General features: G+C 45.6%; 1 protein-coding gene across 2 annotated transcripts in view; it reads right to left on the bottom strand.

Annotated features, from left to right (window-relative positions):
- The window catches only part of TMEM108 (transmembrane protein 108), a 400937-nt gene that overhangs the window by 6719 nt on the left and 374750 nt on the right, over window positions 1–19468 (bottom strand). For both annotated transcript variants that reach the window (XM_030206597.1, XM_030206605.1), the window contains one exon: window positions 14373–14527. In XM_030206597.1, coding sequence (XP_030062457.1) covers window positions 14373–14527 — 155 coding nt within the window. The remainder of the gene's footprint in view (window positions 1–14372; window positions 14528–19468) is intronic.

The raw sequence follows: 19468 nt of genomic DNA on the forward strand, positions 1-19468 counted from the left end.
CGTTATAGCCCCAGAGGTCAGACGTCAGCTTTGGTGTGGTTCTGAGTTTCTTTCTTTTGGTCCCGAGTCCACTTCTTAGGGGCAGTGGGTTTGGTAGCAAAATAACAGACACATGTGTGACTTGGCAAAAGGTAATTTATCTAGAAATAGGCTTACAGCACTTGGAATAGATCCTCAGAAGCTTTGCCAAAATTAGGTGGAGGAGCAGGTGGGGGGAAGAGGGGTTGGTGGTTGGGAGGCGAGGATAGTGGATGGCAGACTTATACGGTCTGTACCAGAGCCGGTGATGGGAGGTGGGTCTGGTGGTTGGGAGGCGAGGAATACTGCTGGGCAGACTTATACGGTCTGTGCCCTGAAAAAGACAGGTACAAATCAAGGGCAGACTTATACGGTCTGTGCCCTGAAAAAGACAGGTACAAATCAAGGGCAGACTTATACGGTCTGTGATGGAGATGGGAGGGTAGGACTGGTGGTTGGGAGGCGGGGAATACTGCTGGGCAGACGTATACGGTCTGTGCCCTGAAAAAGACAGTTACAAATCAAGGTAAGGTATACACATGAGTTTATCTTGTTGGGCAGACTAGATGGACCATGCGGGTCTTTTTCTGCCGTCATCTACTATGTTACTATGTTACTTAGGGCAGAAAGATAATACAGCACTGTTTCTGTGTGTCTCAGGGTGTGCCTAATGTCTCTGTCAGGGCTGAGAATGGCTGCAGATAGGAGGTGTGTGTGTGTGTGTTTACTTTTTAGCAAGGAGGTGTGCATTCCTCTGAAGGCACAGTTTAACTGATTTATTTCTATTGTTTTTCCTGAGCATATTCTGGTTTGTTTTATTGCTTGGAAGCACAGGTGTTCTGTCTTACACTGACATTCCCAGGGGTCAGACTAGGAGTGGAGGGGGGAATGTCAGAGCTGCTCTCCCAGAGGTCTTTGGTTGACACAGAGTAGACCCTAAAGCCTCAGTTAGGATAATGCTGACAGTTACAGCCCTCTGCTGTTACCTTACACATCCCTGGTGGTCCAGTGGTCAGCAGGGGCAGGAGCGATCCTCATACGCTCCTGCCCATGCAGTCTCCACTCTTCTCCATAGTCCGTACTATTGGAAAAGTCTGCAGGAACTCGCAGCAGTCTCGTGAGATTGATTGCTGCAAGAACTCAATAGTACGGACTACGAAGAAGAGTGGAGACTGCATGGGCAGAAGCGTATGAAATCGCTCTTGCCCCTGCTGACCACTGGAGCATTAGGGATGTGTAAGGTAGCAGCAGAGGACTGTGTAAAGTGGGAAGCAGGGAGTGGGAGCGGGATGGGGGGTTTGGAAAACAAGCTGCTTGGATGAGTGGGTTAGAAAGGGGAGAAACTGTGTGGATGAGATGGGAAGGGGACAAGCTGCATGTGGATGAGGGAGACAACTTAAGGGAAAAGAGAGGAAGACATGCCATATTTGGAGGGAAAGGAAAAGGGAGAAAACAGCATATAGACGGGGATGGAGAGGGGTACATGCATGCTGCTCAGGGATGGGAGGGAAAGGAAAGGGGGATATGCTGCTCATGGTTGGTTGCTTCTTTTTGTAAATATATTGCTCATGGATATTTACTTTTTTTTGGAAATATGTATCTTTTATAATTTTGTATTTAGCGGATTATGGAAGAAAATACATTTGTGTTTTTTTTACCAGTATTTTCACTGCATATATAATCTGGCTTTCTTGGGGGGGGTCTCCAGTTTTTGTCTGCATGCTTCTTGTGGCCCCCTATTTTGTCTATTTTGTATAAGTTGAGGGTCTGTCCATGTTCTGCATGTGTGACTGAGGTGAAGGACTCTGCTAGCATGTAGTGTCTGTATAGGAATGTGTAACCGTCCAGCTGGTTCCAGTTTCTCTATAGTGGGTAATTAGTATACAGGGTGAGAAATAGTCTGACAGTAAATCATCTGTCAGATTTAATGTCAACAAATTTATTGTGTAAAGAATTAGCAGATTGGGATGAATAGCAAACAGATTGGCTACAGAGTGTGGCGAAAATCAATTGGCCATTTGGAATTTACAGTAAAGAATATTGTATGTTCTAATATTATTTGTAAATTGGTTGTTGCCTGCATATATCATTTGTACCAATAGAATATATAATTTATTTATTTATTTGTTACATTTGTATCCCACCTTTTCCCACTTATTAGTAGGCTCAAAGTGGCTTACATAGTTCCGGAGAGGTGGTTACAGACTCCGGTGTGAACAAATACAGTAAAGGGGTATTACAGTGACAAGTACAGTAAAGAAGTATCGGTAAATAGGTTGGGGTGATTCAGACAAAATGTTAGGGTGTGATCATGCGTCGGGGTTGAAAACTGTCCGTTTCCTGATTAAAATGCCATATTTCATTGTTCGGTGTTTATGTCAGATATTGTGAGGTATGATACAGTTACGTACATATCTATGGGTGTGTTTTTTTTGTTTGGAGAGAGAGCCTCTTGTTTTACCAGCACACCACTGGATACTACTGTACCACTGAGGAGGCAATTGCAAAATAATGATAAGCTGGGGGGGGGGGGGGGGGCAGCTTCTAAACATTCTGCCACCTCCTTTCCTGGGTTAGATCTCTCTTACAGTAGGAATGCCCCTGTCCATGAGACCCCAAATGAGGGCAGGGGCACAGGCACCTGTGACTGGATTTGAACTAGCCTCCCTAGAAAGAGTGAGCAAGCCTTCTAACCACCCTACCACTTTATTCCCTGGAGAAGGATCTCTCTCACAGTGGGAAAGCCTGTGTCCATGAAGAGACAAGTGCAAAATGAGGACAGGTGCCTATGCACCAGTGACAGAATTTGAACTGACCACCCCAGAAAGAGCAAGCAAGGCTTCTACCACTTTGTTCCCTGGGGCAGGATCTCTGACAGTGGGAAAGCCTGTGTCCAACAGGAGACAAGTGTAAAATGATGTGAAGCTGGGGGGGGGGGGGGGGGGGGTGTCAGCTGCACAAGCACCAGTGACAGGATTTCAACTAGCCACCCCAGAAGGAACATGTAAGCCTTCTAACCACTCTGCCACTTTGTTGCTTGGGGAAGGATCTTTCTCACAGTGGGAAAGCCTGTGTCCATGAAGAGACAAGTGTAAAAACATATTTAAGAATTGAGGTCTCAAAACACAGTTTGTAATCAAATATTCTCGAAAAATATCTGCACCAATGATGAGTGGGCTACTATTGCACTACTGAGGAGTCAAGTGCAAAATGCAAGCAGCTGGGGTAGGGTTGGAGCTGTCATGTGAAAGAGCTGTATGCCAAATTTGTCAGGTACCTGCCACTCAACCTCCCTCTCTCTTACCACCCCACCCCTTGTCTTCATTCAGATGAAGGACTTTCGCAAGAGGGGGCATTACTTAAGGCAATACAAGTGGGAGTTCCTTCAGGGGGTACTGGCTGTGCTGGATGCTGAGGAAGATGAGTTACACTGTAGTCTTCAATGACCCTCTCTACCTCCTGGCTATCCCACTGGCAGCCACTCACTGTCAATGTGTAATCAACAGGCAAAGCTTGGTCCTTAACACCTATGCTCCACTCCCAAACTTCACTGGCCACTTCAACTGTGCAGGTAATGGAGACCATGATTGTAACCAACATCTCTGTTTCCCACCTTTGTAGCTGGGGCACAAGCTGACCCACCCCCTAGAGCTGCTGGTGCTGCAGAGCTGGTGGAGAAGGAAGAGGTGGAGCTAGAGGAGGCTCTGGATGAGGAGGATGAGAATAATGAAGAGGATGAGGAAGAGGATGAGGATGAGGATGATGGATGCCCTCATCCCCCTCTCCTCCACCATTGCAGGATGTTGCTGCCCCCACTGCCCCAGATCCTGCCCCCCTAGGATGAACAGGATAGGGAGGATGAAGAGGATGATGAAGAAGATGATGATTATGATGGATCCCTCATCCTCTATCTCCTCCTCCACCATTGCATGACATTGCTGCCCCCACTGCCCCAAGTCCTGCCCCCAAACTCCACCAACCCAGCCAGTAGCTACCCCCACTACCCCGAATCCCACCCTCCAGACCTCACCACTCCAGTGGCAGCATGACCTCCTTCAGGAGGGGAACATCTCCCCTGGAGGGGACAATGTCCTCCCATATGTCTCCCCATCTACCCCAGAACGGCATGCTGATCCTCAGCTTGATCCAGAGGCAGGTGATGGTGCAGGTGCAACCCTACCTCCGCCCTCACCTGCCTCTGGATCAGATGCTGTCTGGGAGGAGATGGGGTACATGTGGAACACCATTGACCAGCGGCTAAGGGTCCTGGAAGCCGGTCAGGCCACCCAGGTCATGATTCTATCTGCTCTAGGGCATCCTTCCATCCCTGGTCCCTCCACTTCCCAGAACCCTTAGTTTGCCCCACCTCCTGAGGCAGCTCCTGCTGCTCTTAGGGTCTCCCCAAAACTCCCATAACTGATCCTTTTCCCCTTCCATCACCCTTTTTACTTTTATTGTATATATTTGCCCATTTGGTAACTTCTCATTTATTTTCCCCTCCCTCCTGTTTGATTAAATATTTCATTTTGTATTTTATTTTTGTAAACAGTGGCGTAGGAAGGCAGGGCGGTGGGGCGGTCCGCCCCGGGTGCACGCCGCTGGGGGGGGGGTGTCGTTTCCGTTGGTTCCTTGCTCCCTCTGCCCCGGAACAGGTTACTTCCTGTTCCGGGGCAGAGAGAGCAAGGAACCAATGGAGCCGACGCAGCTCCCAGCAACGTGGACTCGGGGCGGATCGGCCCACCCGCCCGACCCTCGCTTCTAAACGAAGTAAGAATGCGCTCCGGGGGAGGGTGTGTGCCGGATGGGGGGGGGCGCCGTGCTGCACCCGGGGGGGGGGTGCGCAGTGGCGACCCGCCCTGGGTGTCAGCCGCCCTCGCTACGGCACTGTTTGTAAATATTTTATTTTGCATATCATGAGAATTTAATTTTATATTATATAGATGTTATATATTTTTTATACAAAGTATTTTACATTTATTACCAGAATTATAAAAGTTGAAGCTTATATGGGTGTCCTGTCTTTTCATCTGAATGCCTATGACTGCTGTATCTGATATGAAGGTTTTAATCCTACCACACTGGTTTCAGGTGCACTGTGAAAAGCAGAAGGGAGAGAGGGCTAATGAGGGCTGTCAATTTGTCCTGTCATGTGCATATGTCACCTGCAAGACTAGCTATCGGGTTGTCATGTGGAAGACATATCTAAGTATTCTACTGCTGAAGGCTATGTTCTCTTTTTTTTGGGGGGTGGGGGGACGATGGACGACTAATCCTTTTCTTATCACAAACATCACCAAGAAATGAGCAGTGGTACAGAATATAGATACATTCATTGAATAGCCTTGTAAGACAGATACATAAGTCAAGCAGAAGGTCTGCACTATGAAAACTGACATTCTCATAGTGAAACGAAACAACAATAACAATATTAGGAAGAGGTGAACCAGAGAGAAAAAGGTACAAATCCCAGAGTTTCCTGTTGACCAGGGAGAGAAGTTTAACTTAAATCCATGAAGTTTCCAAGTGTTTGCGCCATTTGTATATAGCATATAGGGAATGAGTCTGAATAATAAAGACACTGCTATGGTTTAACGCAGTAGGCAATTGTGTTCCAAGAACAAAGCACTTTAAAATATTTTGAGACTGTATCTTGCCCCCATCACATTGAAGACAATAACAATGCATTAGTTAGTGGTGTGCAGTAGCTCATAGACAGGGCCGGTCTTTGCAAGTGTGCATCTCCTTCCTCTGTCTTACCCTCCCCTTCATGTTCAGAATTTCTCCTCTCTCCCCTCCATCCATGAGCATCTCCTCCTGTCTTCTCTCTCCTCCATCTATGCCCAGCATTTCTCCTCTCGCCTCCATCCATGAGCATCTCCTCCTGTCTTCTCTCTCCTCCATCTATGCCCAGCATTTCTCCTCTCGCCTCCATCCATGTGCATCTCCTTTTTTTCTCTTTCCTTCCCTCCATCCCTGTCCAACATTTCTCCTCTCTTCCCTGCCCTCCACTCCATCCATGTCCAGCATTTCTCCTCTCTCCCATCCCCTCCATCCATGTGCATCTACTTCCTGTCTTCCCTCTCCTCTATCCATGTCCAGCATTTCTCCTGCCCTCCCTTCCATCCATCCATGTCCAGCAATTCTGCTCTCTTCCCTGCTTTCTCCTCCATCCATATCCAGCAATTCTCCTCTCTCCCCTGCCCTCTCCTCTATGTCCAGCGATTTCTCCTCTCTCCCCTCCCATTCACGTCCAGCGATACTCCTCTGCCCTCCCCTCCCATCCATGTCCAGTGATTAATCCTCTCTCCGCTGCCCTCCCCTCCCATCCATGTCCAGTGACTCACCCCAGCCCCCACCTGTCCCCCTTTTCAGCCACCGAGTTCCAGTTCCAACCATAGGAGCCAACTTTTCAAAATTATTGGGGGTGCTGAACACAACCCAATGTTCTCCCTCCAACTGGTGCCACAAAAAAGTCTTAGTTTGCATTCAAGGATCTCCTGTCCCTCTCCCCCCCATCATGCATCATCTCCTCTCACTCTCTCTTGTGCTGGCCATGCAACATCTCCTCTCTGTTTTTTCCACTCCTAACCAACATCACCCCTCTGTCTTTCACTCTCTCTTTCTTCCCCGGCCATCCGGTATATCTTCTCTGTCTCTCTCCACCCCAATCCAACATTGCCTCACTGTCTGTCTTGCCCCCCACCAGACTACCATTGTCTCTTTCTTCCGCAATTCCATCATCACACTCATCCAACACTGCTCCCTCTGTCTCTCTCCCCTCACCATCCAGAGCTGCCCTCTTCCACCACCATCCAGCATTTCCCCCCTCTCTCTCCTACCGTCCAGCATTGCCTTCTCTCCTCCTTCTCTCTCCTCCCTCACTATCCGGCATTGCTCTTGTCTCTCTCTCTCTCCCTTCACCTCACTATCCATCTTCACCCCACTGTCTTCACCCATCTCCTATTCCCCACCTGCAGCATCACCCCCATCAATCTCTCTTTTTCCTCTTCACCATAGACTCACTCATAGGCACCTCCGCCTGTGAGCTTCTCCACCCCATTGCCCACCTGCTCACTCCTTTGTTTACCAATTTGCTGGTCACTGCCACCCTGACTGCAAATAAAGAGATACTGCATGCGGAGCTATTGAGCTGTGAATGCTGCGCTGCTGTCGGCTCTGCCGGTCCTGCACCTTATGATACGCACATATGTATGGCCTGCTTGTGGTTTCTTTTCATTTGCAGTCAGGGAGGTAGCGAGTCAGGCAGGCGAGTAAGCACAGAAGGGAGCGGGTGAGCGGCAGGGAGAGGTAGATTGGGTTCCGCTTCTTGTCCTTTTTCTATTGGCTGCGCTGTCGCTGACTGCAGGCATCAGCTCTGGTTGTTGGTTTTTTTTTAGCTTCAGGCCAAGCAGGAACTTGGGGAAGTGCAACTACAATATTACTGCTGGGGCCGGTAGCCATAGCTCCGATGCGTTCTGGTTGGGTCCCAAAATATCGGGGGTGCTCGAGCACCCACAGCACCCACAGAGTCGGCACCTATGGTTTCAACCCCAGCCCTCACCTGCCTGCCCTCAGCTTCCCACAACAGCCCTCCTTTCCTTCTTGTCGCCCTGCGTTTAAAACTTTTATTTTACCTGAAGTCGCAGCTGCAGCAGTGAAAGCAGCAGGCTCACCTCCAGCCTTCCCTTCCCTCTCAGTGTCCCACCCTCGCGGAAACAGGAAATTACATCAGTGGAGGGCGGGACACAGAGGGAAGGGAAGGCTGGAGGCAAGCCTGTGACTTAAGGTAAAATAAAAGTTTTAAACGCAGGGTAGCAGGAAGGAAAGGAGGGCTGTTGTGGGACGCTGAGGGCAGGCAGGTGAGGACCGTGAGCTGCCTGCAGGAACTGTGAGTCTCCCGGTGGCGGTGGTAAGCATGGCTTGTGGCACCCCCCAGACGTTGGTGCCCCCTGCCATGCTTACCAGGTTGCGCCAGCCCTGCTGTGTTCCTCTTCCCCCCCTCCACAAGTGCCATCCATCTGCTACTCTGTACCTCCTTCTTCCCCCCCCCCCCCCCCACGAGTGCCATTCAACTTCTGCTGGTTCTAGATCTCCTCTCCAGTTGACATTTTTTCTCACTCCATGTCTACCATCCAGGGGCGTAGCCCGGGCAGGCCCGGGCCCAGCCACTTTCCCTCCAGGCCCGCCCACCCAACATCCCTCAGTGCTGGTGCTGCTGCCATGATGGTTCCGTTCCGGCGTCCCCTCCCTCCAACTAGTACGATGTATAGCTCTTCCTCCTCGCTCCACCTTCCCTCCCCCCCTGCTCTGTAGGCCTTTAAACTTACAGACCTCCAGCAGCGTGCGTCAGCAACATGAGCGCTGCCTTTGGCCAGCCCCAGAAGCCTCCTCTGTACAACGTCCCTCCTACGCGGGAAGCTGTACAGAGAAAGCTTCCGGGGCAGGCTAAAGGCAGCTCTTACATTGCTGATGCTGCGTGCCAGTGGGGATGGAAAGCTTGGAGGCTTGAGAGAGGCGTAGGGGTGGAGAGAGCTGAGGTGGAAGAGTGTCGCGATGTCAGCCAGACTGCAGGGAAAGGGAAAAGGGGGTGGAGAGAGGAGGAAGATCACGCGATGCCAGTCTGAAGGGGAAGAAGGGGTGGAGAGAGCAGGGAGAGCAAAGCCAGACCTCAAGGGAAGGGAAAAGGAGGGTGGACAGAGAAGGAAAAGCAATGCTAGACCGAAGGGGAAGAGGGGGTGGAGAGGCAGAGAGTGATGCCAGACCTCAGAGGAAGAGGGAAAGAGGAGGGAAAGTGATACCAGGCTACAGGGGAAGGAGAAAAGTAAAATATACAGGAGATACTGAAAAGCAGAAGATGGATGGGGAGAGGAGAGATAAAGGGAGAGAGGGGGAGATGTTGGAATGCATTATGTAAAAAGGACAGAGGGGGCACATGCTGGATGGAAGGAGCAGAGAAAGTGGGCAGACACCAGTGGAAAGGGGGAGAGGCCAGACAGAATGGAAGAGAGAGCAACAGTGGATGGAAGGGGCAGAGAAAGCAGGCAAACACTGCATGGAAGGGAGAGAGAAAGGGCAGACGCTGGATGGGGCAGAGAAAGTGGGCAAATGCTGGATGGAAGGGAGGGGGGAGAGAGAGAGAGAGCAGATGCTGGATGGAAGGGAGAGAATGAAGAGAAGATGAGGAAAGCAGAAACCAGAGACGACAAAGTTCGAAAAAAGATTTATTATTATTATTATTTTATTTTTTTGCTTTAGGATGAAGTAGTATTGTAGTTGTGGTGATAAATAGAAAATGAAAATAAGGTGATCTTTTTATTAGACTAATTTTAATACATTTTTGACTAACTTTCAGAGACCAAAACCCCATCTTCAGGTCAGGACAGGATACCATAACATACTGACCTGAGGAAGGAGGTTTTGGCCTCTGAAAGCTAATTGAAAAATGTATTAGTCCAATAAAATGGTATCATCTTATTTTCCATTTTTATTTGTTTTATTTCTGTTTGTTAATTTGTAAAGTGGTGATTGGTATTTGTCAGTTTTTTTCAAATTTACATCTGCTGTCTTTATATTGCACAGTACTAGGGGACATGCATCACTGTTTCTGTGGTGTTGCATTGTATGCAGAATCTGACTTATTGGGGGTTCAGTTTAACTTTTGTCTACATATTTCTGTTTTTAGTTTGTGGTTTCTTATTCTATACTTGGTGAGGATGTATCTGTGTTCTATGTGAAAAAGACATGGTTTTGTGTTGGCAGGATCATTTTCACTAATGTCTTGTTTAGTTTTACAATTGGTGTATTGATGTTCTAGTGCTCACTGCAACGTTTAAGATGCTGCCTTTTCCTAGGTGTTCTTCTGTATTTTGGTTGTTTTTCTAGGTACACCCTTGTTGTGTGAGTCGTGGATTATTACTAAAAATATTTTTTTCATAGAGGAGGGGGGTGTTAAAAAATGATCGGCCCCAGGTGTCAAATACACTAGGTATGTCACTGCTGCAGATTTCTTCTTTTCGCCTGTCGCTGGCAGCGGTCTGACTGCTGCCATTCACACAGGCAGCTCCGTTCCCCCCGCCGCATCCATCTGGCCCTACGTAAACAAGAAGTGCATCAGAGAGGGCCAGATAGATGCGGCAAAGGGGAGCGGAGTGCCTGTGTGAATCGCAGCGCTGACGATGAACGAAAGCCACAAACCTTTCTACAAGTAAAAGTTGGTTTGTTTTAGTTTTGCTGGTGGTGGGGGTTTGTGTTTTTTATTTGTTTTATACTTTCTGCATCAAGGATGGCAACTCTGACCCAGTATGGTTACCTTTATGTTTTTGCTTTTGGGAATTTATGTACAACACTCTAAATCATGAAAACAGCTGCAAAGGAAAAGTGACTTGTTACTGGAGAATAATGAGGCAGCATTGTATTTTAGTATGGTGACTTATTTTGGCTTATCGTGTGTTGTGTGTGTGTGGGTGTTTTTTTTTTCTCTCCTGGGGCTTTAGTTACTTTTAAGAGAGCCTGAAAACTGTGCCTATTTGAATTAGTTATTCACTCACGTTTTTGTAAGTTATTGGGAGTGGGGTAGGTGTGCAGTAGGAGTAAGGGCGTGGGCAGGGCATATCAGGTGCCCATCCATCCAACTTGTTGGCCCACCCAAAAATTGCCTTCTGGCTACGCCACTGCTACCATCATTCCCTCTGTGTCCCTATTTTTGCTATAAAGCATCTCCCCTCTCTGCCTTTGTTCCCCCCCTTCCCTGCATTCTGGAATTTCTCATCCTCCCTTCCCTTACTCACAGTCTGGCATCTCTTTTACTCTTCCTCCCCCTCCCCCCAGGTCTGGTATCTCCATCATCCTTTTTTCCTCCTCCTCGCCAGTCCTCTAGTGTTTCTATGGCTGCTGGCAGCGTCAGCAACTAAAGCAAACTGCCTCTGCTGTGTCCCGCCTCCTCTGACATGACTTCCTGTGTCAGTGTAGGTGGGACACAGCAGAGAGAATGCTTACAAGGCTTAGCCAGAGGCAGTTTGCTTTACTTGATGTCGTTGCCAGCAGGGCATAGAAACACTGCAGGACCACCGAGGAGCAGGAGGAAAGGCCAAGAGAGATATACGGCTGTACAGGATAGGGGAAAGAGGGAGAAATGCTGGATCGCGTGTTGTGCAATTCTCTGTGTGACCTTGTAGTGATGCCTAGGCCAGTGGTTCTCAATGTTTTCTTCAGTCAGGACACATATGATGGATGATGCTCGCATCCACTACACACTGCATGCATGATCCTCATGGACCTTGGTCTGATACAGTACATCAGTTCTTATATATTACATGTAAATGTGCTCTGTGTTCACAAAAACCTTATTTCCCCCACAACAACAGGTGCAGATCAAAACTAGCACATTTTCTCCATGGAAGTGCCATACAAAAATTACGATTCTCACATCTCAATAATAGTGAAATAAATCTCCCCAGTACCAGGCACATTGTGAAATAACACAAAACCTGAAAAAATCCTAACTCGACAAACATGTAGCAAATCTGCTATAGAACAGTAGCACTGATTTAAACAAGAATCCTACTTAACAGGCAGCACTACAAATATTACATGGGGCCCTAGAACACCAATACATCTACTACTGGTAAAACAGAATAAGTGAGACTAATAAAGAGTTCTATACAGAAACTACTTGCCCACAGAATACCACACCTTGGTCACACACCAAATACAGAACAAGGGATCAAAAATATAAAGATAAAAATTGAATTGGGAACCCCAAAAATTCAAACTAGGTATGTTCCACAACATAGGAGAAATGAAAATACAAATGTATTTAATCTTGTACTGAAAAAATAAAATTACAAAGACATCCGTGAAACATATTTACCAAAGCTAACATATTCTACCAAATAAATTCAAAATAAAACATTTTTTTCTACCTTTGTGGTCTGGGTATTTTATTTTTTCAAGCATGTTGGTCCCAGTTTCTTCTTTTCTGTTTTCCTGTCTGTCTTCTGTTCTCTTTCCAGTGAGTGCAGTCCATTTGTCCTTTCTCCACTTCCCTCATATCTTCTTCTATTCCTTCACTATATCTGTCTTTGACGCATTTCCTCGTTTTCTGTCTCTCCCCTCAGATTTCACCTTCTCACTCTTCAGTCCTCCACCTATATTTCACTTACCAGTACCTATCAACTTTCCATCTTCTCCTTTCACTCCTTCCCTGACCTCATATTCCCTTCTCTTTCATCCACTACCCATTATACAATTCTACCCTCTGTATTTACCATCCTCCTCTCATCTTCTCTCCTTGAGAACCACCATAGTCTCTCCCCACATTGTTCCACCATGCCAATATCTCCCCTCCATCTCCCTTCTTATACCCTTGTAGCCCAGCATCTCCTTGTGCCCCCAACCCCTCTCTCTCCTCCACCACTATGGTCCAGCATTTCCCTAAACCCTCTCCCTGTCCCCTCCACCCCTATGGTCCAGCAATTCCCTGTCTCCTCTCTCCCCCTTTCCTTCTTATTGTGCCAGGAGACATGGCTACACAAATCCCCAATGCCATGTGGCTTCCAGACTGTATAGGCAGCAAACTGCACAGCAGAAGTGAAAGCCTGCTATGTGTACACAATCCAGGAAGGAACGAAGCTATTAGGGCCAAGGGCCTCCGCTCCAGGTGCTGTGCACTTCCACCAGCAGTGTTTAACCAGGCAGAAGCCTCTCCTGTCTGGTTAAACCCTTTTTAATATCAACCCCTATGATCATAGAATACTATAGCATTTACACATGTGAATGTTACATTCGACCACATACGTACTTGTTTGGTGCTAAGTGGTATTCAAGCTTAGCGTGCAGCCCCCATAGTGTGCGCTTACAAAGGGGGTGTACATGTGGGTGGGGCATAGGCAGTCCCACACTTAGGGGCTGCCACAGAATCTATGATCTCATGTTGGCTTACAGGATCTCATGCTGAATTTTAGTTTTATTGGTTGGGGCCAGCCCTACCACTAGGTAACTAGGCTGGAATGAAGAGGTGATGCTGGACACTGAGGAGGGGGGGGGGGATGAGGGAGAGAAGGGAAGAGGTGATGATGGACATCAAGAGTGAGGGAAGAGAAGGGAAGGGGCGATGCTGGACAATGGGGGAGTAAGGGGAAAGAGAAGGGATAGGGTGATGTTGGACATCTGGGAAGGAGGAAAGAAAGAGAAGGGGGTGATGCTAGGCACCTGGGAATGGGGAAAAGAGAAGGGGTAATGCTAGACATTAAGGAAGGGAGGATGCTAAACTAGGGAGGGAGGTGTACAACTGAAGATTTGCTGAGGGCATCAGATAGCTGTGGACTGGCTCTGTTAGTGGTTCCAGCACTGCCTGAACATTTCTGCCAGCAGCTTTGGGTCTGTGCTATGTTTTTTCATCTGCAGGCCAACTCTGGTCATATTGGCATGGGACTAAGAAAATTACCATGGTTGCCTTCTCTAATGCCTATACAGGCATAGCTGCATGAATGTGAAATACCAATGTTATTCAGGTTGAGCATCAATATTGCAATGCATTTACAGTACCAAGCAGAATTATTTCATTATAGTCTAAATGTAAGCTTTGAATCAGTGGAGTAAGAAAAAAAAAATCACCTGTGTTTCAACACTGAATATTCTAAGCTTATTTAGTACAATTTAATAAAATAATATCCCTTTATAAGTAGCCCCACTTCTTTTACAGGGCATAGGGCACAAAGCTTAGATTGTGAGCCCAACAGGGACAGAAAAAGTATATCATACGTAACCACTTTGGTTGTACCATAGAAAGGAGGTATATCAAGAATCTAATAAACAAAGGGTTATGGAGTGGTGTGGAGGAGTGGCCTAGGGTGGTGGACTTTGGTCCTGGGGAACTGAGGAACTGAGTTCAATTCCCGGCACAGGCAGCTCCTTGAGACTCTGGGCAAGTCACTTAACCCTCCATTGCCTGCTGCATTGAGCCTGCCATGAGTGGGAAGCACGGGGTACAAATGTAACAAAAAAAAATTTATATACTGCCTTTCTGTGATATAACCAAAGCTGTTTACATATTTTATATGCAGGTATTTTTTCTGTCCCTAGAAGGCTCACAATCTAAGTTTTGTACTTGAGACACTGGAGTTTTAAGTGATGCAGTGGGAACTGCATGTGGTTCCCCAGGTTCTCAGCCCATGACACTAACCATTAGGCTACTCCTCCACTCCACTAACAACCATACCCCCTATTTTCAAAGTTGCTGCTACCAGTTGTTGCGTGTCACTTTGAATGGGCTGTGCTGGCATTACCACACCAGCAGCCAGCAGCACGGCTTTGTAAATGGGGGGTTAGTAATAAACATAAACATAAAACATTACCTCGGATGTTCCCAGGGACTGAATCTCTCTTGGTAAGTCCACCGCATGCCGGTTGAAGTAGTCCATGGTTATAGCATTGTTCCAGTAGCTCAGGTTGTTCTCTGGGTTTGATGTCTTTTTCTTCCTCCTCATGCAGCACACTGTTAGCAGAACAGCTGTGAATAGAGATTAATAATATAATAATAATAATAATAATAATAATATAACATGTATCAGTTTTCTAGCACTACTGGATATATATACAGTGCTAAAAACCTTATAATCTTACTGGATACCTGAGGTAACGAGAAATAAAGGAAAGCTTGGTCCAAGTACATTGGGTCTCTAAGGGAGAAGAAGGGATAGCAGATGGCAAGGATGGACAGACTGGATAAGCCGTATGGTCTTTATCTGCCTACATTTTTCTATTTTTCTTTTACTAAAGATTAGTATGCATTAGAAGCCCATAGGTATAAAATGGGCTTCTTAGCATCTAGTGTGCGCTAATGTTGTTAGTGCACACTAAGCTTTAGTAAAAGGGCTCCAAAATGACTCTCCCAAGATCACAAGGAATGTCAGCAACACAAGTGGGATTTACACTCTGGTTTCCCTAGCCCAGGGGTAGGCAACTCCGGTCCTCGAGAGCCGCAGGCAGGTCAGGTTTTCAGGATATTCGTAATGAATATGCAGGAGATAGATTTGCATACCAAGGAGGCAGTGCTTGCAAATCTATCTCCTGCATATTCATTGTGGATATCCTGAAAACCTGACCTGCCTGCGGCTCTCGAGGACCGGAGTTGCCTACCCCTGCCCTAGCCCATTTCTCCAACCACTAGGCCACCAGTCTAATATATCTGATAGTATAAGCATCTAGGGTATAGTGAGCATCATCATGAATTCATTGGGTTTGAATTTGGATTTTAGATTTAGTACTCTTTTTTTCCAAATCTGAGCTTGGCAATTTACATCCAGGTATGAGTTATTTCTCTGCCCATAGTGGCTCACGGTTTAGTAGGATGGTGAGCTTGTGTACGTTGCCTGATGGTCATAGTAATTATTTGAAATGTTATCATTACACATTTTATTAAGGTATGTATTTTACATTTAGTAAAGATTTTCCTCTGCAATTAACGCTCTATGAGATCTGCGTGCCAGAAGTGGTATTACACTCGTGCAACTGAAACCTGGTGTAAATCCTGGCATGTAAGTTAGGTGTGGATCCCCGGTATTCAGTAATACTGCATGTGTCTTTAGTGAACGTTCTTGACCTCCCATGGCCATGCTTCCTTTTGAGTTGCACACTGTAAGATTTGCACACAGATCTTTATAGAATAGCATGCAGCAAGATGCATGTGCAAATCCTAATTGTTGCCCATTAATGCTAATAATTGATTGTTAGAAGAAAATTATTGACACTAATTGGCTCATTAGCAAATTTAGTTGCACACGCATATCAGAATAGCACACAATTCTGTGTGCCATTTATAGACACCGGGAGTTAATGCGGCATTGAGTACATCCATGTTATCTGCAATGCGATTAGTGCAGAGTGTCATGTCTTCCTGTTAACTGAATGGGAAGATTTTATTTTATTGCATTTGCATCCCACATTATCCCACCTATTTGCAGGCTCAATGTGGCTTACAGTTCAACATGGATACTGGAAATAGAAGAGAATTTACATTTGGTTTTACAAAGGGTTTTGGATTACATGTTGATGAAATACATGATAGTGTTAAAGCAAAAGACATTATAGAACATTTCTGGATATATTAAAGATTGTACAGTTACACGTGTTGATCTTTATGATATATCTTGTCGAACAGATAGGTTTTCAATAGTTTGCGGAAATTGGTCAGTTCATAGACCGTTTTCAGGTTACGTGGCAACGCGTTCCAGAGCTGCGCGCTCATAAAGGAAAAGGTAGATGAGTGAATTAATTTGTATTTCAGACCTTTACACTTGGGAGGATGAAGATTGAGGAATGTGCGAGAAGATTTTTTTGCGTTTCTAGGTGGTAGTTCTATTAGGTCTGACATGTAGGCTGGGGCGTCATCATGAATGATTTTATGGACTAGGGTACAAAGTTGGAACGTGATGCGTTCTTTGAGCGGGAGCCAGTGTAGTTTTTCTCGTAAGGGTTTTGCGCTTTCATATTTTGATTTGTCGAATATTAGTCTGGCTGCCGTGTTCTGGGTTGTCTGGAGTTTTTTAAGTATTTGCTCTTTGCAGCCGGCGTAGAGTGAGTTACAATAGTCCAGATGACTGAGTACCAATGATTGTACCAGGTTGCAGAAGACATTCCTTGGAAAAAATGGTCTGACTCTTTTTAGTTTCCACATTGAATGAAACAGACCTCCAACAGTTAATGCGGAGACTTTGCAGTTACCATGAATTAATTAGGGCCATTAAATATGTGGTAACTGAACAATTTTAACACACTCTAGTAACAGGTGCCCTTACTGTACCATCTAAGGGCTAGAGTTAGTAATATGAGCTACTGCATTAACATGCACTAATGCCGTTAATGAGTTCTTTTATCGCAGGTTCCATTCCTTAGCAATAGGACTTGGTTACTACCGATGCGCATTAATGGCTTTAGGATGCGGTAACACGGTAGTGACTGTAGCTGTAAATGATTCTGTGAGCACCCTATTCCTGCAGCTGTGCTTTTTGCTGATGCTTCTGACCGGGCATTGGCTCCCCCGCCTCCCCTCCCTGCTCCCTTTCTCTGACGTCAGCAGAATGCTATTACTCTGCACACTTCATCAACTGGCTGTTGCTACAGCACAAGATTATTTTTCTTCTAGCTGGCTCCTGTGGTAGTTGGGAGTAGGAAAAGCAATTATTTTATGCTGTCTGAAGTGGCTGCATTTGTGCAATAGGGTCGGGTGACAGAGGTAGGGAAAAATAGTCAGTGTTCTGGGTCAAGTGTAAGTATCAATAAATGTATTTAGTAGAACGTCATTTTAGCATACCTCCTACACATCTTGTGGCAATGGTAATGAATGCTGAATATTTATTTATCACATTTATATCTCACATTATCTATAAAATCTAAGTGGTAACAATAAAACATTCATAAAATAAAGACAATACAAAAACATAGCAAACAAATCAAAACGCCAAGTTTCATTCTTCCCTTAGCTAAGTGACAATAAATTCAAAACCACACAAAGTAACACCTTCCAAACTGCCAACATGTTTTTACTGTCATCGTTAATAAAATGCTTGTTGAAATAAATGTGTTTTAAACTGTTTCCTAAATAAAGAAAGGGAAGTTATCTGTCTTAATGGCAAATCATTCCGCCTAGTTGGACCAGCTATAAAGAACATCCTTGATCGATCTTCCTCTAAGCGCATATGATGAAATGAGGGAACGTCTAACAAGCACCGTCCTTGAGAGCTCAGTGTTCTAGATCAGCGATTCTCAACCAATGTGTTGGGATACACTGGTGTGTCACCAAAAATTTAACAAATTAGACAGCTAGCCTGTGCTTTATCTAACAACCACCTGTGCCTGCAAGCTGGGGAGAGCAGAGACGCAGAGAGTCAGGTACTCGAAATCCCCATTAACTGATCCCTAGTTCTACTTCCCCATTACCACCAATGATAAGTACTGACACCAGCTCCAACTAGAAATGTTGCAGATCTGCTGTTCTTGGGTTCTAGGTAGCATATTTGTCGGATTTTGTGTTACTTTACAGTATCTGGCAGTGGAGGAATTTTGTGCTGCTGCTACTGAGGTGACGCCAGAATATATGACAAGCTGAAAGTGAAATATCCTAGCTCTATATTCTAGAATGGGTAAAAGTTTATTGATGTGGACTGTAAGTTTGTATGAATTTGTCAACCATTTAACCCCATATTGCAAGCTGTATGCAACACATTAGTCCCAGTTAGCAGCCTATATTTTTAAAGAAAAAAATAAAATTGATCATTTTATAAGTTAATTAAAAAATAAATTCTGTTTAAGAATATTTTATATTTCCCTTGCATTATTATTAACAATGATTCAGGACCCTATTTACAAAAGCGCACTAGTGTTTTTAGCGCATGCTAAAAATTAGCGCTTTCTAACCATGTAGACACCCATAGGAATAGTATGGGCATGTTAGCAAGCCTTTGTAAACAGGGCCTTTAGGATTTTAATTTTGTTCAGATGTGAATTTTAGTGTTCATTGTGTCACACACAGGAACATTGTCTGTCAGGTGTGTCACAACAGAAGAAAGGTTGAGAACCACTGTTCAAGATGGACGATAAACTTTTGAACATGTGGAAATGATCAGGGGAGCATTGTTATGTAAGGCCTTAAACGTGAACAATAATATTTTGAATCTAATTTGACATATAATAGGAAGTCAGTGGTGTTTTATAAGCTGTGTGTGTGTGTGTGGGGGGGGGGGGGGGGGGGTGGTGTAGTGGTAATATGATCTGTTTCGGCTATATCCCTCATCATATGAGTGGCAGAATTTTGGGCTACCTGTAATGCTCTTAAAGAAGTTTGAGGAAGACTACAAAAAGGGGAATTACAATAGTCTAAATGTGGCAAAATAAAACTTTGTGTTAACAGTCAAATCATCAGATGATAACAGACTTTGTAATCTAATCACTAATCTAATCTTTAAAAAGATGGTTTTAATAACAGCAGAAATCTGGTGTTTAAAAGACAAAGATAAATCCAAGGTCTCTCCCAAGCTTTTAACTGATTTTAAAATAGAGACTGTTACCCCTTCAAAAAGAAAATTTGAAGGGCACTGTTTTAGATCAAATTGAGACAACCAGAGAATTCCCCCCCCCCCCCCCCCAGTATTCAGCCGGAGGATGTCAGGGTTTTTTTTAAATGCTGATCATTGCCAGATAACCTATTCCCTGATATTCAGTGCTGGGCCATATCGGGCACAGGCACTGAATGTCACAGGATAATTTTAGGTGGGCAGGCTGCTGGAGCTTATGCGGGCCCGGACGATATTCAGCTGAGCCCACATAAGAAAGTTGTGCGGGCCCCGGCTGAATATTGGGCCGAGACCTGCATTTAAAAAAAGTTTATTTTCCCCTTCTCATGGCCCCAGACAACAGTCCGTTGGAGTGCCCAACAACATCCCCCCTTGGCAGC

Source organism: Microcaecilia unicolor, chromosome 1, assembly GCF_901765095.1.
Source record: "Microcaecilia unicolor chromosome 1, aMicUni1.1, whole genome shotgun sequence".
NCBI lineage: Eukaryota > Metazoa > Chordata > Amphibia > Gymnophiona > Siphonopidae > Microcaecilia > Microcaecilia unicolor.